This window comes from Coenobita brevimanus, chromosome 72 (assembly GCF_032717465.1).
Source record: "Coenobita brevimanus isolate Jiangsu-jjx chromosome 72, ASM3271746v2, whole genome shotgun sequence".
In the NCBI taxonomy this organism is placed as follows: Eukaryota; Metazoa; Arthropoda; class Malacostraca; order Decapoda; family Coenobitidae; genus Coenobita; species Coenobita brevimanus.
In genome coordinates, this window is record NC_137025.1 from 42,642,181 (window position 1) to 42,658,645 (window position 16,465).

General features: G+C 43.3%; 2 protein-coding genes across 2 annotated transcripts; both read right to left on the reverse strand.

The window, feature by feature from the left end:
• Positions 1 to 2,920: 2,920 nt before the first annotated feature.
• On the reverse strand, positions 2,921 to 6,893 carry LOC145407135 (cuticle protein-like). Its single transcript, XM_080278153.1, has 4 exons — positions 6,885 to 6,893; positions 4,251 to 4,343; positions 3,949 to 4,083; positions 2,921 to 3,052 (listed from the first exon to the last, which is right to left on the reverse strand). Exons 1-4 carry the CDS (start codon positions 6,891 to 6,893, stop codon positions 2,921 to 2,923), a joined length of 369 nt encoding a protein of 122 aa, XP_080134279.1.
• Positions 6,894 to 14,084: 7,191 nt separating this feature from the next.
• Positions 14,085 to 16,193, reverse strand: LOC145407137 (cuticle protein 18.6-like). The gene is made up of 3 exons (XM_080278154.1): positions 16,104 to 16,193; positions 14,960 to 15,097; positions 14,085 to 14,234 (listed from the first exon to the last, which is right to left on the reverse strand). Exons 1-3 carry the CDS (start codon positions 16,155 to 16,157, stop codon positions 14,085 to 14,087), a joined length of 342 nt encoding a protein of 113 aa, XP_080134280.1. The 5' UTR covers positions 16,158 to 16,193.
• Between the last annotated feature and the right edge of the window lie 272 nt (positions 16,194 to 16,465).

Below are 16,465 nucleotides of genomic sequence, written 5' to 3' on the forward strand. Positions count from 1 at the left end.
TGTACGTCCCTCCTCTGTCCGTGCTCGTCCGTGCATGGTTGCTTGACGTGGTGGTGGTGTGGTGTGATGTGTGGTGTAGTGTGAAGCAGTGTGGTGCGGTGTGGTGTGGAGTAATGTTGTGCGGTGTGGTGTGCTGTGGTGTGGTGTGACGTGTAGGTGTGGTGGTGTGGCGTGGTTTGCAGATGTAGTGGTGTGGTGTGGTGTGGTGGTGTGGTGTGGTGTGGTTTGCAGATGTGGTGTGGTGTGGTTTGGTTTGCAGATGTGGTGGTGTGGTGTGGTGTGATGTGTGGTTTGCAGATGTGGTGGTGTGATGTGGTTTGCAGATGCGGTGGTGTGGTGTGGTGTGGTGTGTGGTTTGCAGATGTGGTGGTGTGGTGTGGTGTGGTTTTCAGATGCGGTGGTGTGGTGTGGTGTGGTGTGGTTTGCAGATGTGGTGGTGTGGTGTGGTGTGTGGTTTGCAGATGTGGTGATGTGGTGTGGTGTGGTTTGCAGATGCGGTGGTGTGGTGTGGTGTGGTCAGACTGCATCACAAACTTCCATTAATTCTTGATATTTACGCCCACTGCACACTGTAATTCCCCATGTCTTCTGGTTTACTTATTACTGGTATATTTAGCAACTATTTATTTTATGATTAGCTGGGTTTATTAGCTTGGTTATTAGTGTATTTATTCATTTATTTATTCAGTTATTTGGGCAGATGTTTATTTGATTCTATTTACACCGTCGCCACTTAACGCTAAAATTAACTCCAAAATTACCCGCCTTTATCTAATTATAAAAGTTCATTATTAAAGCACAGAAATCTCGTATCTATCTGTCAATCTATCTGTTGTCAGACGCCTTAATCCCGTAAGGAGTGGCCGCAAACAAATCGCCTCCATGTCGCCCTGTCTCCCTCCATTTCACTGCCCAGCTTCCAGCTCACACCACATCCCTCATATACCTCTCCAGTCCATCCCTCCATCTCATCCTTGGCCTCCCCCCTCCCTCTCCCCCTCTCCACCACACTCACATACACTCTCCTCGTCAGTCTTTCGCTCTCCATCCTCTCCACATGGCCAGACCATCTCGTATGTGAGGTTTTAAGATTTTCATGAGGACAATATCCATCTTTACTGACGTTTAAGAAAATTTTAAAGTAAAGACAATCTCGAATCAGTGACCTATAAAGTAAAACAAATTTCGTAATTGTTTTAAGAATTTGAAGAAAAAAGCAAATGCATCTCGAATCTGTGGGTTTTAGGAAGTTCAAGAATTGGATACCCCCCCAAAAAAAAAAAAAAAAAAAAAAAGGGCTTTCTCCCACCCACCAAACCCTCTGGGAAACTGCTTGACAGGACCGAAAATAAAAATAATACTCATGTTGCTGATTGTGTGTGTGTGTGTGTGTGTGTGTGTGTGTGTGTGTGTGTGTGTGTGTGTGTGTGTGTGTGTGTGTGTCGAATTTCTCAAAAGCACAATATCCAACGCCATATCTTGTTTTGCAATAACACCCCCCCCCGACACACACACACACACACACACACACACACACACACACACACACACACACACACACACATTCACCTCTTTACTGTTTTGGTGGTGAAGGGGATCGTTTTGTGTGTGTGTGTGTGTGTGTGTGTGTGTGAGAGGGGGGGATATGGGAAGCTGTGGAATTGATGGATTTATGAGAGTTTTGCTTACCTCTCTCTCTCTCTCTCTCTCTCTCTCTCTCTCTCTCTACTAACTTCCTTCCTTTCATGTTACTTACCTGTGTGTTTCTTAAAATTTTAGATAAGTTTGTAAGTAAAAATGACGTTACTTACAACTCATAGTAGTAGGTGATGGAAATTCAACATGATAATATAAACAATATTCCGCCTGTTTAGCTCAAAGTATTTTTTTTTTTATGCAAGAAAGAAGGAACCCAAGGCTAGCATGATTGTTCCCTTCAAGAAAAAACAAAAAGGATAAAAGCAAGATTGGGGTAAATTGACCTTGACCTCGATCGATAGAGACAAATAGATAGACATGATAGATCGACAGGTAACTAGGTAATTAGATAGACAGGTAGACAGACAGACAAGCAGGTAGGGAGGTGATTGCAGGTGTGTGTATATTTGATTGATACAGGAGTACATGAAGGAGAGTGGCATAGATTGGCAGGAGGAAGTGATGTGGTGATATACGTGCCTGGGGATGTTTATCTATTTATATCTATCTAGAGAGGGAGAGAGAGTTACCTGGTAGAATTATAAATGATCAGAATTCATACTTTTTCACTGGAACCTTTGATGAACTACAGCCTTAGTAATAATAATAATAATAATAATAATAATAGTAGTAGTAGTAGTAGTCCTAGTCGTAGTAGTAGTAGTAGTAGTAGCTGTAGTAGTAGTAGTAGTAATAATAATAATAATAATAATAATAATAATAATAATAATAAAAACAGGTAAATGGTAATCCTGCATGTTACTGCTTTTTGTTTAAGTGTCAGAATCATTTAATATACTTTTATTTTCTAGACCTTAAAGAAGTTGCTGTACATCAAAGACACTACCACAGCTACCACACCTCACACTTCTCCCACACCACACTACACACTTCTCCCACACCACACTACACACTTCTCCCACACCACACTACACACTTCTCCCACACCTCACCACACACTTCACACTAACACACTACCTTATCATAGTCACTCAACACACACCACCACATAAATATTCCGTACTGCACAGTCACTCTGCCACACCACACACTACCACCACACATTACCACACCACACACTACCACACCCCACTCTTATTCCCCTTGTCTTTTCTTCAGGTGCCAAGAATTAAAGAAAAATATAAGACAAATTACTTTATTCTTCAGCTGCCTTACATCTTTGACTAGGTTAGTTGGTGTGGGTCCTGGTATGGGTCTGGTGTTACTGGTATGACGGCTGGTATGACTGGGGCTTGAAGGTGACTGGGGGCCCGTACTGGTGTGGGTACTGGGCCTCACCTTTGTAGTTCACCTGGGCCTGGAAACCTGTGTAGTGATCGGCCGTGTAGTCCACCTGAGAATTGGAATTGACAGGTGAGAATTGGAATGGACAGGTGAGAATTGGATCTGAAAGGTGAGAATTGGAGTTAACAGATGAGAATTGGAATGGACAGGTGAGAATTGGAACTGAAAGGTGAGAATTAGAGTTAGGTGAAAATTGGAGTTAACAGGTGAGAATTGGAGTTAATAGGTGAGAATTGGAATGGACAGGTGAGAATTGGAATTGACAGATGAGAATTGGAATTGACAGGTGAGTCTTTAAAGGGAGGGGAATTGACAGGTGAGGGGAGGAAGGGAGAGGAAGTGAAGGGTGAGGCTTGGAAGGGAGGGGAAGTGAGGGTTGAAGGGAGGAAGGAGGGGGAAGTGAGGGGGAGGAGGGTAAGGAAAGACAGATGCAGACAGACAGACACAAGCAGGAGAGAGAGAGAGAGAGAGGAGGAAAGAGTAAGGGAGGGACAAGAGTAAGAGTAGTGTTGGGTAGATTATAAAGTCATTGTTGTAGATAAGTAGAGAGGATATTATATATATATATATATATATATATATTTTTGTGTGTGTAATGAAATGCAAGAGAGAAATATCTAGTGAAGGGTGAGCAGAGTTTGATTTTTGGTGCAGGTTATTATTATTATTATTATTTATTATTATTATTATTATTTATTATTATTCTATCTATCTATCTTTTGCCAGACGCCTCAATCCCGTTTGGGGTGGCCACAAACTATTATTATTATTATTATTTATTATTGAGTAGTAGTAGTAGTAGTAGCAGCCATAGCATCATCATCATCATCATCATCATCATCATCATCATAACCCATATACAAACACAAACAGACAAATAAATAATAACACACAAAAGATCCAGTCTGACCCAAACGTTACTATACCCAGAATCGAACCACCTACCGTCTGGATGCGACCGTCGGGGAGAGCGACCTGGTACGACCCCGTGACCTTGTTCCCGTCGGAGTTCTCGTTGTGGCCGAAATCCGTACCGGCGTAGTCGTCCTTTACACCGTACGCGAAGTTGTAGGGCATCGGCTGAAGGGGGAGGAGGGAGGTCAAGGTGTGGAGGTGGAGATATGGGGGACTTTTTTTTTTTTTCTCTCTCTCTCTCTCTCTCTCTCTCTCTCTCTCTCTCTCTCTCTAATTGCGTATCTAATTCTGTCCATTTTTCCATCTTAGTAAAGAAAAAAATAATTACGTACGGCACTATATGACTGTTGTCCGTATTGGTCCGTGGGTGTGGGGAGGGCGGCAGCGGCCCCCACCAGCGCCGCCGCCACCAGGAGTACTGACACCTGTAAGTAGGTATGGGGCGTTAGTACTTACGATGTACTTACAGAATGGATCTTTCTATCTATCCTTCCACCTACTTGTAACTCAGTATCCATCTATCCATCCGTCCATCCACTCAGCCATCCATCCATCCATCCATCCACTTAACCATCCATCCATCTAATCCTTCTTTACCCCATCAGGAGCGTAAGGGCCCTGGGCTAGGCTACTTAATCTCGATAATTAATACGAAGGTGAATTTAAGGTGAGAGTGAACATGTAAATGATAAAGAAGGTAATTGTGTGTGTGTGTGTGTGTGTGTGTGTGTGTGTGTGTGAGAGAGAGAGAGAGAGAGAGAGAGAGAGTTACCTTAATCATGGTGTTTGTGTGTGTGTTATGATGGTTTAGGTGAGACTGATGGTTTGTCTTGGATGCACCTCTTTATATATACACCTGCAAGCCTCCATTCTCTTCAGTTTCCCCCTCTACACTTCACTCCCCTCCTCCTCCCTCCCTCCCTCCTCCTCCCTCCCCCCTACTTCTCCCTCCCTCCCTCCTTCGATCCTTTCCTTTCTTCCTTCCTACTTCATCTTGTCACTTAGCTGATAATCCTTTTCTTAATTTCCTCTTTCCTCCCTCCCTTTCCTCTTCCCTCCTACCTCCTCTCTTTACCTTTCTTCCTTCCATATTCCTACTTTCCTCCTCCCCTCTTCTTCCCTCCCTCCTTCTCTTACCTCCCTCTCCTCCTCCATGTTTAACCATTCTTTTCACTTTGCTTCCTTCTTCCTCTCCCCACTCCTCTTCACTCCCACTTCCTCTCTTCTTCCCTGCCTCCCTCCTCTTCCTCTGCTCTCTTCCCCTGCCTCTCCTCTCCTCCCTGCGCTTCCTCCTTCCTGTGTTTTTCTTACTACCTGCACAGTAATTGTATTTTCCTGTCTGTTTACCTACATACATACCTTCTTACCTGTCTACCTGTGCTTAATTTACGAGTACACCTGTATCATTGCCTACCTGCCCAAGAACTTACCTACCTACCTTCCTATCTACCTACCTACCTACCTACCAACTTACATATATACATACAGGAATATATACATGCATACATTCCTTCCATCCATCCATCCTTCCTTCCTTCCTTCCTGTATCATTGCCTACCTGCCGAAGAACTCACCTGTCGACATACCTACCTACCTACCTACCTATCAATGTATCTGTGTATCTACCTACCTACCTACATACATACATACATGCAGGAATATATATACATGCGTACTCTCCTTCCTTCCATCTTTCCTTCCTTCCTTCCTTCCTTCCTTACACGTATTAATTTCTCATCGTTTTCTGCCTTCATCCTTCCAACCTTCTTTACGCCCTCTAGTCTCCCTCCTTACCCATCTTTCCTCCTCCCTTCTATCTTTCCTCCCCTCTCCTCCCTCTTTCCTCCCTCCATCCCAGACTTTATTTTTTTCCTCCTCCCTCTTTCCTGCCTTTCCTCCCTCCGTCCCTCCCTCCCTTCCTTCCTTCCTTCCTTCCTTCCTCCCTCCCTCCCTCCCTCCTTCCTTCCTTCCTTCCTTCCTTCCTTCCTTCCTTCCTTCCTCCCTCCCTCCCTTATGCAGCTTATTTCGCGAAGATTATGGACAGATTAGACTACATCATTTCTAAGGCACTTCTTCGTGACTAGCATCTTATTCTAGCGTTAATCCATAGTTACAACAGCACTGAAGGTGAGTAGGTGGCAATTTTGGGCCAAGTTAGAGTAGAAGGGGGATAGAAAAAGTATGTAATTTCTGAAACACTTAATATTACTTTTTTACCACACTGTAGGGGATATTCGTGTGTCTATCCTGCATCATTTATTCATCTCCCCTTCCCACGCCCACACCCGCAGACTGAGCCGCCCTTTCAATACAGGATACTACCGGGTGTGTGTCTAGTGAACCGCTTTCTGCACCACCCTGTGTGTGTGTGTGTGTGTGTGTGTGTGTGTGTGTGTGTGTGTGTGTGTGTGTAAGAGAGAGAGAGAGAGAGAGCGAGAGAGACCACAGAATTGCCATATTATTCCACTAGACCACTGAAGGGAGGAGGGGGAATCTCTCTCTCTCTCTCTCTCTCTCTTTCACTGTCCATCCTAATTTTTCCCTCCAGTCTTTCCTCTCGTCTCTCCCTTTTGGTTCCCTCCCTCCTCGTCTTCCCTCCCTCCTCATTCCTTTCTCTCTCTCCCTCCCTCCTTTCTCTCCCTCCTCCTCTTTCCCTCCCTTCGTGCCGTCTGTTGTAAAATTTCCTCCCTTTCCCTCCCACTTATCTCCATCTGCTTAACTTTTCTCTCCATCCCTCCATCGGTTTCTCTCCATCCTTCCCCTGTCTCTCCTCTCATTTTCCCCTCCACTCCTTCCTTCCTTCCCTCCACTCCTTCCTTCCTTCCCTCCACTCCTTTCTTCCTTCCCTCCACTCCTTCCTTCCTTCCCTCCACTCCTTCCTTCCTTCCCTCCATCTCTCCTTGCTCACTTTTCCCTTCCTTCCTTCCTTCCCTCCCTCCTTAACTTTCCATCAGCTTCTCTCTCACCCTCTCCATTGTCTCTCCATCCTCCTCCTCCTCCTACCACCACCACCACCACCACCACCACTACCACCACTACTACTACTACTACTACTACTACTACTTTCTCTCTTATTCTAGTCTTTCCTTCCATCTTATCTTCGCTTTCCCAGTCAATATCTAAAACTGATTATAAAAAGGGACCTGGATTGCACATTAGACGGTTGCGTGCTGTCGATGGGGAGGATTATAAGGCGTCTGGGGTCTACGCGTCTATTCTAACCCCTTCAGCCCGAGAACATCTTTATTGCTTTATTCTTTGATGTCTTTAGGTGATTTTGTTTGTTAAGAGGAGTGGCTGAAATGGGTCCCTCTTCGATTATTATTCTTATTCCTATTATTATTATATTATTATTATTAATTGTTGTGGTGGTTTTGTTATTATCATCATCATCATCATCATCATCATTATTATTATTATTTATTATTATTATTTATTATTATTATTTATTACTATTATTATTACTACTACTACTACTACTACTACTATTATTGACAAGGGGTAACTTATATACAATACAGCCTTCATTAGTCTCACTACTGTAATGATTCAGTAAAAACTTATAACTATTAAAAAAAATAAATTAATAGACTATATTTAACCCTCTAAGTACTTAAAAATCTATCTATCGGTGTCTGTATTTTAAACCAGACGCCTCCATGTCACCCTGCCAACTCACCAACTCACACATCCGTCCTCCTCCTCCTCTTCCTCCTCCTCCTCCTCCTCCTCCTCCTCCTCCTCCTCCTCCTCCTCTCGCAGGAAAAATAATGCTTCTGGCAAGCAAAGTACATTTTTAAAACAGACAAACACATAAAACACACAAGCGCCTCCACAAGAATTTACCTCAGTTACCCTCCCTCAGCTCAGCCTCCCTACCCCCGTTTTCTTTCGTTTTTTTTTTTTTATGCGGAGGTGGTGAGGGTGTATGACTGTGTGTGTGTGTGTGTGTGTGTGTAGATTTCTAGTAGGTGCGTGCGTGTTTGTTTGTATGTATGTTTGTACGTATTGTTATGTATAAATCTCGTATCTCTGCCGTGTGTGTGTGTGTGTGTGTGTGTGTGTGTGTGTGTGTGTGTGTGTTTGCATCTACGCGCTCCAGTTAATGTTCGGGAGGTGGTTCAACATTGCTCTCTCTCTCTCTCTCTCTCTCTCTCTCTCTCTCTCTCTCTCTCTCTCTCTCTCACACACACACACACACACACACACACACACACACGGTAATTAATAAAGGCAATGGAGCTTTGAGGTACTCATTAAGTTGCGTGCGAGTCAAAGCGCTATTAGTTCACACGCAATTTGTGTGTGTGTGTGTGTGTGTGTGTGTGTGTGTGTGTGTGTGTGTGTGTGTGTGTGTTTAACCCCCCCGTCTCTCTCTCTCTCTCTCTCTCTCTCTCTCTCTCTCTCTCTCTCTCTCATATCTGGATCTTTCCTTTTCTCATTTTCACATATATTTTTTTCTCAATATTTTCTCACAAAAACCTTAGATTTTTTTTTTTGAGTAAACAGGCATGGATTTTTTTCTTGGGGGGGGGGGCGTGGGAGGTGTGCCCCCTCCAATTTTCGACGGACTAGTAATTAAAAAAAAAGAATTATTTTTTTTACTAGTATCAATGTAATCAATATTTTGCATCATTTTTTTTTTTATGGAACTTTCCCCCCCTCCCCCCCAAAAAAAAGATGAGTTTGGAAAATTTTGAGGAATTTGATAAGGAGTTTGTATGGATTCACACAACCATCAAATTTATGATCAAGGTCCCCAACGCTATGAATTAATTTATTTCGTTTCTTCCAGGAGAATTTTTTAAGATGGAGAGGGTTAATGTGAAAATAATATCGTCGTGGTGAAAGGGTTAATCACTAGCACCCTAATTCTCTTCCCTAACACCTTTTCCAAAGCGACTTAGTTTATTATACATTACTCTCCTGTTCTGTGTTATATAAATCCTTCGAATATCATCATACTCTGCATAAATAAAATAAAATATTAACCAGCCGTACATACAATGACGGGGGACAGGGCGACATGGAGACGATTTGTTTGTGGCCACCCCTTACGGGATTAAGGCGTCTGGCAATAGACAGATAGCTATTAACCAGCCATATCCAAAATAAATTGCCAAGGAAAAGGTGTTAGGGAGTCTCCTTATCAGACGAGAATATAGGCATAGAATCAATATATATTTTTTTTTCCTTAACCTCTTCATTACGATGCTGTATTTTTCCTTTTTCTTACTCAATTTTTTTTTCGGATTTTGGAAATAAATTTTGTGCTAAAGAATTTGGAAATATCTCCATCGATTTTGGAAACGATTTTATGTTTTATTTATTGTGTACACGTTAGATGAATGTGTGTGTGTGTGTGTGAGAGAGAGAGAGAGAGAGAGAGAGAATATGGAGGGTAGGAATCGTGAGAGAGAGAGAGCAATATGGAGGGTAGAAATCCGCAAATAAGGTGGGCTGGAATGGACAAGCAAACACCCATTAAGTAGGAGTGGAGAAAGCTGGAAGAGGCCTTTGTACTCCTGTGGCTTGACACGATGATGATGATGATGATGATGAATGGTGGTGGTGGTGAGGATGATGATGATGAATGGTGATGGTGGTGGTGGTGGTGGTGGTGGTGGTGATGGTGGTGAGGATGATGATGAATGGTGGTGGTGGTAGTGGTGATGATGGTGAGGATGATGATGAATGGTGGTGGTGGTGATGGTGGTTGTGATGGTGGTGGTGATGATGATGATGATGATGAATGGTGGTGATGGTGGTGAGGATGATGATGATGATGATGATGAATGGTGGTGGTGGTGATGGTGGTGAGGATGATGATGATGATGAATGGTGGTGGTGGTGGTGGTGAGGATGATGATGATGATGATGATGAATGGTGGTGGTGGTGGTGGTGAGGATGATGATGATGAATGGTGGTGGTGAGGAGGAGGAGGATGATGATGGATGGTGGTGGTGGTGGTGGTGGTGAGGATGATGATGATGATGAATGGTGGTGGTGGTGAGGATGATGATGATGATGATGAATGGTGGTGGTGGTGGTGGTGGTGAGGATGATGATGTTAATGAATGGTGGTGGTGGTGGTGATGATGGTGGTGGTGATGGTGGTGATGATGGTGGTGAGGATGATGATGATGATTTTGGATGGTGGTGGTGGTGGTGATGATGGTGGTGAGGATGATGATGATGATTTTGGATGGTGGTGGTGGTGGTGATGATGATGATGATGGATGGTGGTGGTGGTGGTGGTGGTGAGGATGATGATGATGATGATGGATGGTGATGGTGGTGGTGGTGATGGTGGTGGATGGTGATGATGGGTGATGGTGGTGGTGGTGGTGGATGGTGATGATGGGTGATGGTGGTGTTGGTGGTGGTGGTGGTGGTGGTGGTGAGGATGATGATGATGATGATGAATGGTGGTGGTGGTGATGGTGGTGAGGATGATGATGATGATGATGGATGGTGGAGGTGGTGGTGGTGGTGGTGATGGTGGTGAGGATGATGATGATGATGATGGATGGTGGTGGTGGTGGTGGATGGTGATGATGATGGGTGATGGTGGTGGTGGTGGTGGTGGATGGTGATGATGAGTCATGGTGGGTGTGGTGGTGGTGGTGGATGGTGATGATGATGGGTGGTGGTGGTGGTGAAGGTGAATGGTAATGATGATTCTGATGATGATGGGTGGTGGTGGTGGTGAAGGTGAATGGTAATGATGATTTTGATGATGATGATGGGTGGTGGTGGTAATGATGATGGTGATGATGATGATGGTGGAAGTACATAAAAAATTATGCCACAGGAAATATAAGCAAAAATTAAAAAAAAAATGAAAAAATATGTATGGAGATAATTTTTGGTAAAGATTAAATAAAGGAAATAATTGTAAATAACGAGAGAGAGAGAGAGAGAGAGAGAGAGAGAGAATGAAAGTGCAGATGAGTATTACAGGTGAGGAAAGTGAAGGGTGGCTCTCTCTCTCTCTCTCTCTCTGGGTATACCTAGCTCAGCATATATAATTATCAGTATACTGTCTGTATAAGAAGTAGTTATACAGAATTGTTAGTATACAGTCTACCTCAGTATACATGGGGGGGGGAATGAAATTATATACGGAAGAGTGTGTGTGTGTGTGTGTGTGTGTGTGTGTGTGTGTGTCTGTGTGTGTGTGTGTGTGTGTGTACGCGTCAGTGGGCTAAGTGTGTTGTCATAGAAAGTATCGTTGATCAGAGGTGACCATTCTCTCTCTCTCTCTCTTGAAGTCCTAGTTTTTTTTTGTACCCATATAGTAATACAAATACATTCTTTTGTAATCTTGTAATATCCTTATGCATCCATCCGTCCATCTATCTGTCTACTGTATCTATTCCTTATCCATCCATCCAGCCTTCCATCCATCTATCTGTCTATTGTTTATCCATCCATCCATCCTTATCCATCCATCCATCCATCCATCCTTATCCATCCATCCATCCTTATCCATCCATCCATCCTTATCCATCCATCCATCCATTCATCTATGTTCCCTGTTCATCCATCCTTTCATCTTATCTATTTCTTATCCATCCTTCCATCTCTCCATCCATTTATCGATTTATTCCTTGTCCATCCATCCATCCGTCCATCCATCATCCATGCACCCTCCCATTCATTCATCCAACCATCCATCCAGTCATTCATCCATCCATCCCTCTCCCTCTCACCCATTCGTCCCCTCATGTCGTGACCAATTCAATAGTAAGAGGTCTTTTTTGAGGAAAGGGAAAGTCGTGGAAGGTGTGTGTGTGTGTGTGTGTGTGTGTGTGTGTGTGTGTGTGTGTGTGTGTGTGTGCGCGTGAGAGAGAGAGAGAGAGAGAGTCTTTGGAGGGTTTGAATGTGTGTGTGTGTGTTGGAGAGAGAGAGAGAGAGAGAGAGAGAGAGAGAGAGAGAGAGAGCTAATTTACCCCATGGTATTATTTCAATATCATTATTATTTTTCAGTTAATTATTTTTTATTATAATGTCTCGTTTTTTCAAAGATTCGTTCAGTTTCATTGCTAGTCTCGTAACATTTTTTTTTTTTACTTTTTTTTATCATTTATTTTTTAGTTTTTTTTTTATTTCCTGCTGTACTTAATTTTTTGCTGTAAGTTATTATTTTTTTTAATTTTAGAAAGGTGTGTTAATTAATTGGCTCAGGTGTCATCCACGATTTTTTTTTTAATTGTAATTATTTTTTTCATATTTCCTGTTTCTAGATCTTAACTGACGCCATAGATGATTGTGAGATGGTGGTGGAGGTGGTGGTGGTGATGATGATGATGATGATGATGATGATGATGATGATGAGGAGGAGGAGGAGGAGGAGGTATTAGATAATGATGATGAGGAGGAGGAGCAAGAGGAGGAGGAGGAGGAGGAGGTGTATGATGATGGGTTGGTGATGATGATGATGATGATGATATTTAATGATCTTTAGGTCTGTACGGAGGATCAGTAAGAGCTACGATAAAAGTATTCCAAAATTCACCCCGAGCTCGTCTTTTAAAACTGGAATCGAACCCGCGATCCTCAGGCCCCCTCATTTCCACTGAGCCACCTCCCTCCCCATCAAGTACCGTAGTTGTAGAGAGATGAGGGAGCATCAGGGCCGTAGTAAATGGCGTGGGTTAAGTATCAGTAAAGCACAATATCCGAAAATCATTAAGGAGTGACAGACCGACAAGTCCATCTTAGAAATAATTCCCCCACTAAAAATATCAAAGTTCCTCCTCACCTTGATGAAAATTAGTGAAAGAAAACGAATATAAATTTTAAAAAATGTAATAAAGACAGGTAGAAAAATAATATCATTTTTATTTTCATTTTTATTCATTGTTTTTCATATATTATCGTACAGGTGACTAGGAAATATACCTAACGAGTGCTGGCGATAGGGGGGTGGTATAGCGGTATGCTGGTGTAGATGTGATTGGTATTTGTGCTGGTGTGAGGGGTATGTTGCGGTGTAAGTGTATGTGGTGTGGATTAGCTTATATATGAGGGGTGGTGTACTGGTGTTGTAGTATTAAGTGTGTATTTTAGTGTGACGGATCTGGTATGAGTGGTATAAGGCGTATGGGAGAACTGGAGGGTCTGGTGTAGGTGGTATTAGGGCTTATTTTCCCCTCTGTGTGGTATTGGTGATAATATTTGTGGTATAAGGACAAATGAACTGGTATTCTGGTATCAGGAACTGGTGTAAGTGGTATCAGGAACTCATTTTTTGGTATATTGGTATGATGCGTGGGTGATCTGTGAGTAAAGGTATTGACATGTCTGGGAACTGGTTTTAGAGATGAACTGGTGTAACTGGTATGAAGGCTATTGGAACTGGCTCACGTACTGGTGTAGCTGTGGATGGTATTGGTGGTATGGGAGCTTGAACCGGGCTACTAATGGTATTAAATGACAGGTATTAACAATGGTATTAAACGCATATACCGAGAAATAATTGCTGCTGGTGTGAGAGTTTGAGCCTGGTGTATTTCAGGTGTATGGTATGGAAATTATATTTAGCTTTAAATTATATTTAGCTTTAAAACTCACTTTCACAGTAGAGAGCCTTGTAATTGAGAGTCCAAAGCTAATACCAGGAGCCTGAGCTGGTATGATGCTGGTGTGATGGTATTATGGGAGCTGGTGTAATTGTGGTGGTATGAAAACTTAACCCCTTGCAGCCCTGGGACGTTTTTTTCGATTTTTTCTTATTTCCTACCACCAGGCGATTTATTTCACTCAGTCTTGAATTGTAGGTTGATAATTAGCCTTCATTAACCTGTACAGGGCAGGAGAGGGACGCCTTCACGTGGTGGCACTGATATAACGGGACGGTGGAGCTGCCTGGTTATACACAGGTCTCTCAACTCCCTCCCTATTCCCCGAAAGGATGATGGTGGACTGCAGGAGGAGGGCAACTTCAGCCTGCAGTCCACTGGGTTCACATTGAGTCTAGGGCGTCATCTACTACTACTATTACTACTGCTAAGCTGAATAAAATCGTCTGGTAGGAGCAACAATATCACATCCTCAGTCTGAAGGGGTTAAATCGGGAAAATAAAAGCCGGTGAAATAATATCTTGTACGGGGACGCCTGCCGCAACCTTCCAATCCCGGGTTCGACCTCGCTTCCGGTCTACTGGTATCCGCCGCCGCCGCCGCCGCCGCCACCGTAGGCCTGGGGTTTGAAGGTGATGGGGGGGCCGTATTCGTGGGGGTACTGAGCCTCCCCCTTGTACGAAACCTGTGCCTGGAAGCCGTTGTAGTGGTCGGCGACGTAGTTCACCTGGAGAAGGACCAGAGATAAATTAAGGTGAGATGAGGTGAGGGAAGGCAAGGTGAGGTACGGTAAAAGGACCTAGAGATCAATTAAGGTTAGGGGAGGGGAGGTAAGGTGAGGTAAGGTAGGGCAAAGTGAGGTATGGTAAGGTGAGGTAAGGTAAGGTGAGGTAAGGTGAAGTGATGTGAGGTTGGGTTGGGTTGTTGTTTTTTTTTGCTTTGGTTGGGTTGGATATTATTTTGTCGAGTTGTATTAAATTTATATGGCTTAGGCTTGATTTTGTTTTAGTTACGTTAGGTGAGGTTTGATGATGTGTGGGTTGATTGGGTTGATTTAGCTTGTTTGGACAGGTAAGATTAAACAAAAGATTAAATTTACTTAGGTTAACTTTACGCTTGATTACACTACATTAAGGTGGGTAAGGAAGGCATAGGTTTTACAGTTCTAACTCTGCTTATGCTATTTTAGGTTGAGATAGAATTGGATCAGTTAGACTGTTAGATTGGATTGTTGTTAGGAATGGTGATAAAGTTGGTGAGAAGGATGTGTCTTAAAACTCTCAGTGGAAAGGGCAATTTTAGCGAAGGGTACGTACGAAGGATTCTCTCTCTCTCTCTCTCTCTCTCTCTCTCTCTCTCTCTCTCTCTCTAAAACTACAATTCTCTGTGGAAGAAGCAGTTTTAGCGAAGGATAGACCCGAAGGACTCTCTCTCTCTCTCTCTCTCTCTCACCGTCTGGATGCGACCGTCGGGCAAGACAACGTTGTAGGATCCTTTCACAGCACTGCCATCAGAATCCTCATTATGCCCGAAGTCAGTGCCGGCGTAGTCATCCTTCACTCCATACGCGAAGTTGTACGGGATGGGGTCCTGTGAGAGAGGGAGTGGGTCAACTGGGGTCAGGGTAGGTCAGGGAGGGGGTCAGGTGAGTTCAGGGTAGGTCAGAGGTTACATAGAGGAAGGTAGGTCAGGTTGATTGGTTGGATAAAGGTGAGATAAGGTGAAAGTCAGGTGAGGTGAGATTAGATTAAGTTAGGTTAGGTCAGGGAGGGGGTCAGGTGAGTTCAGGGTAGGTCAGAGGTTACATAGGGGAAGATAGGTCAGGTTGATTGGTTGGATATAGGTGAGATGAGGTGAAAGTCAGGTGAGGTTAGGTTAGATTAGGTAAATGAAGGAAGGTGTATTGGAATTAAAGAAAAAGAGGGATATTAATTTGTTAGGTTGGGTTAGACTGGCTTGGGTTGTTAGATTGAGTTAGGTGGTTAGAATAAGAAGAGGATTTAGACTGGTGGGAGCATGATAGTATGTTAATTAATCATCATCATCGTCATCATCATCATCATCACTTTGAATTTAGTAGGGGACATGAATCAAAGGAGACTGGAATTCGTAGTGTGTGTGTGTGTGTGTGTGTGTGTGTGTGTGTGTGTGTGTGTGTGTGTGTGTGTGTGTGTGTGTGTGTGTGTGTGTGTGTGTGTGTGTGTGTGTGTGAAGGAATATATAGATTATTTGATACACACGACCAAGAAAAACGTAGAATAAGAAACATGATAACTTCCTTTAGAATTTGATGTTTTTCAGCCTCTCCTTGTTAGTCTTTTCTGAAATCTTTGAGGATGGTTAGGAAGGATCAAGTTTATGTATTAGTTGGCGTGCTAGTGTTTTTCCTTCATCAGTTGCAAATTGAAAGTTGCAGATGCATGCTGACGTGTAGTGGAAGAAATTATGTTGAAAAATGACACTAGCAATTGATGTTATAATTAGAGAAATTGATGAGGTAATTAATGGGGAGAATGATGACCTGTGAGAGGAGAAAAATGTTGATAAATGTTTTTGAATTAGATGTTTTAATTAATGAAGAAAAAAAAATACTCACCTCCTTGTATGTGTTTTGAGCTCCGTAGGGGTCTGTGGGGAGAGCCGCCCCCATCGCCACCACCAGCGCCGCCGCCACCGCCACCTGCTGCGTGAGAAAGTGTGTGAGAGAGAGAGAGAGAGAGAGAGAGAGAGAGAGAGAGAGAGAAAGTTTCACTGTATACAAACTGAACACGACTGTCGAACACACACACTCGCTTTCTATTCTGCCTTTCTATCGTACAGTTCAACTCTTAAGTAGTAGTAGTAGTATCCCCAGGCTCAATTTGAACCCAGTGGACTGCAGGCTGAAATAATCCATCTCTTTCCACCGTCCAATTTTGAGGGATAGGGAGAGGGAGTTGAGGGACGTTTGTATAACCA

Bases quoted from the DNA above. Each gene is read 5' to 3' on its own strand.
- LOC145407135 (XM_080278153.1), bottom strand. The intron at 4,084-4,250 runs GTACGTAATTAT...CTCCCCCTTCAG, and splicing joins GACAACAGTCATATAGTGCC to CCGATGCCCTACAACTTCGC. The intron at 3,053-3,948 runs GTAGGTGGTTCG...TCCAATTCTCAG, and splicing joins CCGACGGTCGCATCCAGACG to GTGGACTACACGGCCGATCA.
- LOC145407137 (XM_080278154.1), bottom strand. From the start codon at position 16,157: ATGGGGGCGGCTCTCCCCACAGACCCCTACGGAGCTCAAAACACATAC. The intron at 15,098-16,103 runs GTGAGTATTTTT...CCTCTCTCACAG, and splicing joins CTCAAAACACATACAAGGAG to GACCCCATCCCGTACAACTT. The intron at 14,235-14,959 runs GTGAGAGAGAGA...GTCCTTCTCCAG, and splicing joins CCGACGGTCGCATCCAGACG to GTGAACTACGTCGCCGACCA.